This window comes from Styela clava, chromosome 1 (genome assembly GCF_964204865.1).
Source record: "Styela clava chromosome 1, kaStyClav1.hap1.2, whole genome shotgun sequence".
In the NCBI taxonomy this organism is placed as follows: domain Eukaryota; kingdom Metazoa; phylum Chordata; class Ascidiacea; order Stolidobranchia; family Styelidae; genus Styela; species Styela clava.
In genome coordinates this window covers 10572264-10579955 of record NC_135250.1, presented here as the reverse complement: position 1 = coordinate 10579955, position 7692 = coordinate 10572264, and the positions used below count along the sequence as shown (strand labels likewise).

Sequence of the window (7692 nt, the reverse complement as noted above, 5' to 3'; positions counted from 1 at the left end):
AAAAGTTTAATTACGAAAATTCGATTTTCTGTAGATAAAGATTATTTTTCTTGGTTCAAAAAGCGTTGCGGACTCCTATCCCCTTTGCGATTTCGTTTTTATATAAAGCAGACTTTTCTACCAAGGCCCATTAAGTATGATTTCACTGACTGTTATGTTTTGTTTGTTCATTCATATGAAACTCATTGCAAAAAAGTCTTTTATTGAAAGGTATCAATACGTATTTTCAAGGGTAGTCGTGACTTGAGCATATTTTTGGAGGGCGTCGCAATACAATGAAGTTCGAGAACCACTGAGTTCTAGTCGATAGCAAAAAATTTCTACTTTTTCTACTTTTTAAATGGTTAATAATCTATACGTAACAGTTATTTTAAATGAAGACGTGCTATTTATAAGTAAGGGAAATTGGTATTCATATTTGGCATAATAAAAAATCTCGTTATTCTCTGAGTCTATATCCTCCCAAAATAAGCCCTAGTGTTATTTTCGAAATAAAATTGAAGACACTGTCTTATTTACACGGTATGCTGATGTGTTCATTAGGAATCGTGAAATTTTTGTTTCACATTATTCTTAATAATTGTATTTCGAATCAAGAGTCTGGAAAAGTACAATAGATATAGTACTTTGTGTAAAATTGGTGCTCTCTTTGCGGCCCCTAAAATTCGTTTCGCGGCCCCTTCCAGGGCCGCGGCCCCTAGTTTGGGAAGCCCTGGCCTAGATGATGTATTTATTTAAAGAATAAGGATTTATTATCATATCAAAAAAACTTTATGGTACAAAAGAAGTCCAAGTTGAGTCAAAGACGATAACAAGCTTTTCAAATTTACTTCTGCTACGAATCTAACACAAGTTGGTCTCCAGACTCAGAAAACTCACTATTTAGTATTAACCACGGACAAATCACTGTCATAATTCACAAAATAAAAAGCTGCGCAAAATGTGTGCTGGTAATTAAGTTGAAATCTAGTTTGATGTTGTCAAATATCTTCCGCCTGAATGATAACTGAGATGATTTGTATCAAGATAATTGAGAACTGTTTGAGACGAGAAGTAATGTACAATGGCATAGTTAAAGACGGCGCCTATTAGCGGACAATATATTTGGTGGGCATATCTTTTAGTGCTTTAATGGCGATGGTCATACCCGTCAGGTTCTATGCATTTCAGGCACAAATGGGAAATCCAAATGATCAAAATGTTAGAAGACTTGTGGTACCGGTGTCCAATACCGTACACCAAGGGTCGGCAACCTACGGCCGGATCCGGCCCGCGAAGTAATATAATCCGACCCGCGACGCTTCACTGAATTATACTAACAAAATAGCTGTTTTGATTCTTTACGTAACAGGATTTAGTGTGAGACAAGTGTAGACTAAATTTGTCATAATCTAATAAATATAAAATTCACAATTACTCTTTTCATGAGCCTATAATTTTTTTTATAATTAGACAAATGGCATCAAAACGCGGAAAAGTTGATGCTAAGTGCAAAGGGTTCAATGGTACCGAAAATATTCAGATAGAATTTTTGAGAAGCATTGCAATGAGAAAATAAATCTATACTCTACTCGAGAGATGTATCACTGCTTTATTTTTATTATGAAAAGGATCATCCGTTCGGTTTTCCACTTTCTAAAAATATGTGAGGCCGCCAATGACATGCAATCCTTAAATTTGGCCCGCGAGCGACAAAAGGTTGCCGACTCCTGCCGTACACATAGTGTATTGGGCGTAGAGCTAACAAGAAAATGTTCGACTTGTGCCAACAGATGTATGTTACAGTTAAAATATATATATATCTCTGTAATTAAAGTTTGTTAAATTCGTCAGTCTTTCAATCCTATTTGAACCCCAAGCTATTAAACCTAATCATAAGTTTGAAGAAGTCGCTTTTCATCAAATTTGAGCATCATTGATATGTCTCAGGATCTATTACAAAAAATATAGCTGAATAGATCTAGACTTTTGTTTTTATTAAATTTTACTCATTGTTTAAAAGTTTTGTTTTATGATCTCATATGCACGAATTTCCCAGTCGACACTCATAATTGTAGTTGAGTCTGAATATCCAATTTTTTCACTATTTAGTATGTCATGCTTTTTAATAACTGTTTCACTTTCTCTTGTTAATTTCAGTATTCTCGTTTTTTATATAAAAAAATGTTTTTGGGTAAAAAATTTCCAGTTCTCGATTTTTTCTCTTGGTGGTCATCCTTGGGACCTTGTTTCGTGACATGTGGAAGTGGACACAAAAGTCGAAGTCAGAAATGTATGATACCGAATGCCAGTAACAAACGTGGAAAGATGCAAGCATGCAAAAGAAATCATTGTTAAAATATTAAGAGAAGAATGATTAAATAGAATATGAACAGTTTACAATTTTTTTAAAACACTATTAGACATAACTTGTATTTTTGGTTTGACGATTAATAATGACAAACAATCTCTGCCTATTCAGATCTGTCTGTGGAATAAATTGTAGCATCCATACTTGTTATGATGTGTGCTAACGAAAGTTTGATTTGGAAACAATTTTTTTGGACTCGCAAAACTGCTCGGAACTGGATGACCATTATCGCAAATGTTGTTCAAAAAAGGAATAGAAGTTGAGCAGAAGAGTTTACTACAGTGATACCCACTCTTCAACCTTTTTAGATTACAAGTGTTTTTGCCACACAGGAAATGGAACTCGACAAGTTAAACGCCTTGCATTAGCACAGCGGTATTAAAAATTGGTTCGCGTACGCTTAGGGATCTGCAAAGCAGTTTTAGTAGGACCGCGGAGCGGTTTCTCGCCTGTGACACACAAGCACCGTCGAGTAAATTTTGACGACATGCTAGTACAGTTTCTTGATAATGCCACTCCATTTTGAAAATTTTATTACGTATAACAAACATTGTTCAACGTGAAAAATACAGATACCTTATATCAGGGGACCAGGGGTGGCCAACAAGTCGATCGCGATCGTCCGATCGATCGCCACGTCTCGAGTAGTCGATCGTGTCTGGAGTTGGGTGAATTTTATATAATACCTCGAAAAATTTCTTTGAACCATTCCATGCAGCGAATGGTGTGTATTTTAAAACAGAAATGATACTGTACTGTACATGCGCAAAATACGATATACACATATAGTATTTGAGGCTGGACAAGTCCGATAGAGCATATTATTACGTTAAAAATGCTAACTTGGCGTAAATCTGCAGTATACGGAAGTTATTATCTTGCTCCAAGAGTAGTTTGATATATTTTATTCGCAACGATAGTAGTGGCAATCACAATATTTTCTAATTCCAATCGAACGAAGAATTGGACTCGGTGGAAATTGTAAATTAGATACTGAAGTTTGGGCAGTCATGTAACATTTATGATCTGGGAATGATTATTTTTCGCTGTTTAGATAATACATGGAGACTAAGCAATGTTTTTTGAAGAATTTTCAACACTTACGAATAAAAATTAGGCATGTGTTAGATCTAAATTGTATCATATGAATAAATCTTAAATAAATGATGAAACATTTACTCCGGGTACAAATACACCATCAAATTAAATGGGGCATAACAAATGCGAATTTTTGTGGCGATTTCAATAAAAAAAATGCTCTTAAAGAGCCGATATTATTCGCAGCAGCGGAATTTTTTGCAAGTTTGTGTGGAGTTATCTGCATATTCATCACTCATTCGTTTTGGTGTATTACCTTATTACCGATCAGTCGATCGCGAGCTATTTTGACGATTTTAGTCGATCGAGGTCGAAAGCAGATTGGTCACCCCTGCCCTATATAAATGCCGATCATTGTTTATAAAAAGCATATGCACGTGATTGTAAGTTGTGAAGAATCTGAAGTGCACAGTGTGGATTGTATATTTAGGTCAAGTCTTTATGTTAGAAATCAGTTCGCATAAAGAGAGGACGCACTGAATTTCCGTCTGTTCAAAGAACGCGATTCTGAATCGAAACTACCTTGTTGCACTCACACGCAAAATGGCTTTCAAAAGGAAAAGTTCTGAAGAAAGTTTTAGTATATATTATATATTTATATTATTTATATATTATAGGTTTTTATTATATATGCACGCTATTCCGCAAGAATTAGATCGTGAAAGGCACGAAAAACTCTTGTTTTCGGGTGTGCCTGTTTCTGGCGCGTTAGGCTATACTCGCTATTAAAATAATAATTGCAAACCATACTGGAAATGAGACATGATATAAGAGCACTGTCCTAACCAGATCCCAAAATGGATAAACTGGTAGAAGCCTAGCGATTGCACCCATTACATTGAAGTGTATCAATTACAAGCAATAAATGAATGCTTGATATATATAAGATGTTGCTATTCTAAATTTTTAAAGGAAAAATTATCATTGCGTATTCTCATCGGTTATATCATATATCATCGGAATGTATAAACTTTCACTAAGATCATGCTCGTTGGTAAAATAACCAAATATATATCTATATATATTAAATGTTTCTATTGAGAACCTCGACTTTGTGGAATCCACCCCACCTTTATGCAGTTTTTATTACAACATAGATTTGAAGTTTTGCTTCAAATCAGACTTTAACTAACCTGATCTAAATTCTGCAGGGAAGGATGTCAGTGAAACAACCTTCGAACTTACTCGAAATCCGGTCTGACACCTGGTTCACAAAATAATCAAATCCGACAGTAGATTAAAACAACCCGGCTACAACTTCTGCTCTCATTTTTGGTATAATAAAACTTTTACTCTAAAATGCCTTCGTGGGATGCCAGTTTCGGCACACTAGTTGATACTTGGTGGGTATGTTTATATCAGTGGGTAGTGACAGAATCAGAATATAGTTGACGTTATGCCCCCTGTTCTTCTGGTTAATAAAAACGGAATCGTCTACGCCTCTTGATAAAACCCGTTTGTGCCAAATTTCCCAAAACATCACTCCAAACACAATAAACATACAAATGTTGAATGCAATGTAGTGTTATATTCTGAGTAATAAGGCTAGCCTTTAATCAAAGAAAACAAGAAATATCAATGTTCTGCCGGGTCCGTCCGTCTTCAAGTCGCGTAGCTGTTTAAAACTTTTTTATTGATCCCCGGTATCATACCAATGCTTGCCATTGTCTTCTGCGTAGTGGCCATAAAACTTTCCATTATCTTGTTGGTCGTCGCCGAACACGTGGCTAAAACCATGTACAAAATTGCCAACATGATGAATAATTCTGCCAAGGAGTTTGAATAATTTCTCTTCCTCCGATTTTCCTAGTAAAAGATGGAGTTAACTCAGAAAATTGTTCGAATTCCGGGCCAATGTGAACAATTGTACAGACGAAGGAGCAATTTCATGAGCCAAAGCCGTAAAAAATCGCGAAGACCGAAATATTTTACGCTTAATTTCCCCCAAATCACACCTGAACGAAGATGGAACTATGGAATATCTACCATCACAGGATCTAGTGTAGTTTAATAGCACAAATACTTCGAGTGAGTGTGGAAAAACAATTTTTGCATGTTTAATTTATTACCCTCGCCTGGCTACCTCATCCAGACATTACAGCTCGCCACAATAGAGCGACGAGCTCCCGATTTGGCGTCTGCGACAATGATAACAAACTCATTCAATCCAGCCACCTCCCTCGTTTTGATATGATCGTGACGTCGAAATGGCGTGGTTTTTGGATGGCGTGGTCAGAAGGAGAGGGGGTGCAGTAAATAAATATGTTACAATCTCGCTGCAGACTCATAAAGAGAAGAAATAAATAGAAATGTGTTATAATTAAAATATAATTTGCAACTCACTTTCCTCCAGAGATTTTGCACTGAAAAAAGATAATTTTTGACATTAGGAAAATTACTAATATATTTGCAAATACTACATAGTATTTTCATGTTATTTAAAAAATGCTACATATAAATTGATAATCAAACTAAAAGAAACATTGTTTTGAGTTTTTGGACCAGTCGGAGAATACTTCTGCGCAATTTTTTCGTCATTGTCCGTAGAGGCACCGTGTCTCTTTTCGGCATGGGATCAATGGAACATGTATAAACAAATGTGTTTTTCATTTACTGATTATTGCCGTTTAAAAATTGAGCTAAGTCGACTGTCATAAAATATTCATTGTTATGCATATTTAGGTTTAATAATGCATTAAATTGTGAGGTGCAATGTTCTTTGCGGAAGTTGGTTAATTGGAATGATTATCTCGGCCATGCGAATGGATTCACTTGACAATTTTTTTCAACATTCCATATTAAGGGTAAGTAAGTAAAAACAGATTGACAAATATTTGTTAGATGTAACTTACTTGATGCCAAGTCCCAGTATGAGAAGAATCAAAATTGTTGTTTTCATCTTTCCTGTTGTTTGTCTGAGTTTGATTCGACGAAACTGTGATTTGCAGTGAGAAATAACGGCTTTTTATACACTTCTGCATCCGATATTTCGAAAAAAAGTTAACAATAGTCTTTCCCGTGGCAACACATAAAAAATAATTCTGCATTGAAATCCGTGGAAATAGCTTATTCAAATTCTGATAATCGATGGTGATAAAACTGATGATAATGACATCCACATATAGAAATTTTCAATCCGTGATATGAAAGCAACTTTGGCAATGAACTTAAACTATAGTTCTATTAAAATTTGATATCATTAAACCTCCATACGTTATTAAAATATTCTGATATATGTTGTGATTAATTTATAAAATTGATTTGATTTCCGCTAGACGATTATTTTTTGGTGGAAATTGGAAGTTCGTGAACGGTATTTGATAAATTCAATTCAAGGATATTCTATTCATTATCTTTTTATGGGCCATATTGGCGGATGAAGGTGATTCAAATGAGGTGTTTTGTACAATTACATTTTTGATGGAAATTTAGAGTTTAGATGTGACTCGTACGAACTACTAATAAATTACTAATATTTTTTTTGGTGCCCCCCTTCGGTTAATCTTCTCCTTGCCCAACAACTATAACAGACATTAGTTCTCGGGAAATTGGATCAAGCGAGTTGATAAATGTAACAATTAGAGTCAGGCTCAACACATTTTTTCTACCTGAATTTATTCTAGCTTTTCATACTCGAAATTTGTTCTTATGCGCTATTTTCGTTTTGCTAACGAGACCGGCAATAATCGACAGACCAAGAAAATGAACATAAACTTTAGGCGTCAGATAAAGATATTTGATAAACCTATTTTTAAAACCTCATCCCAATTATCGTCAAAGAGGGGAAAAATTTGATTTTAGAGGTATTTTGGATCTATATCACAATATTTGGGATTTTTTCACATCTATGAGAAAAAACTATCAACATTTTTCCGAAGCACAAATGAATATGGAGTGTGCAGTGCTAGTAATTAAATTTTTTGATTTCCAAGTAGCTATTTACTAATTTATAATCCAAAGCCCCTTCTTCCGCGACTATAAACGTGTATCATGACGTCATTACGTTTTTGGTTACACGACGACTTAATACAGCTTCAAACTCCTTACTCCTTACTTAAATCCAATTATAATGTAATAATAAATTTCTTGGAAAATTAAAAGTTCATAAACGTCATAATGCATTTTAAAAACAAGAATATGACGCCGTAATGGTTTTTGCAATATGTACAATACAGAATATTATGTTGTCACACATTTTTCAATTATAAATGCCCCTCTACCTTCAGAAATTTTTGGTACGCCAC

At 34.8% G+C, this 7692-nt stretch overlaps 1 protein-coding gene across 1 annotated transcript; it reads right to left on the bottom strand.

Moving 5' to 3' along the window:
* Positions 1–4956: 4956 nt before the first annotated feature.
* LOC120348190 (clavanin-E) lies at positions 4957–6439 on the bottom strand. Its single transcript, XM_039418318.2, has 3 exons — positions 6301–6439; positions 5792–5811; positions 4957–5254 (listed from the first exon to the last, which is right to left on the bottom strand). Exons 1-3 carry the CDS (start codon positions 6345–6347, stop codon positions 5079–5081), a joined length of 243 nt encoding a protein of 80 aa, XP_039274252.2. The 5' UTR covers positions 6348–6439; the 3' UTR covers positions 4957–5078.
* Positions 6440–7692: the final 1253 nt, after the last annotated feature.

Bases quoted from the DNA above. Each gene is read 5' to 3' on its own strand.
- LOC120348190 (XM_039418318.2), bottom strand. From the start codon at position 6,347: ATGAAAACAACAATTTTGATTCTTCTCATACTGGGACTTGGCATCAA. The intron at 5,812-6,300 runs GTAAGTTACATC...ATCTTTTTTCAG, and splicing joins ATACTGGGACTTGGCATCAA to TGCAAAATCTCTGGAGGAAA. The intron at 5,255-5,791 runs GTGAGTTGCAAA...ATCTTTTACTAG, and splicing joins TGCAAAATCTCTGGAGGAAA to GAAAATCGGAGGAAGAGAAA.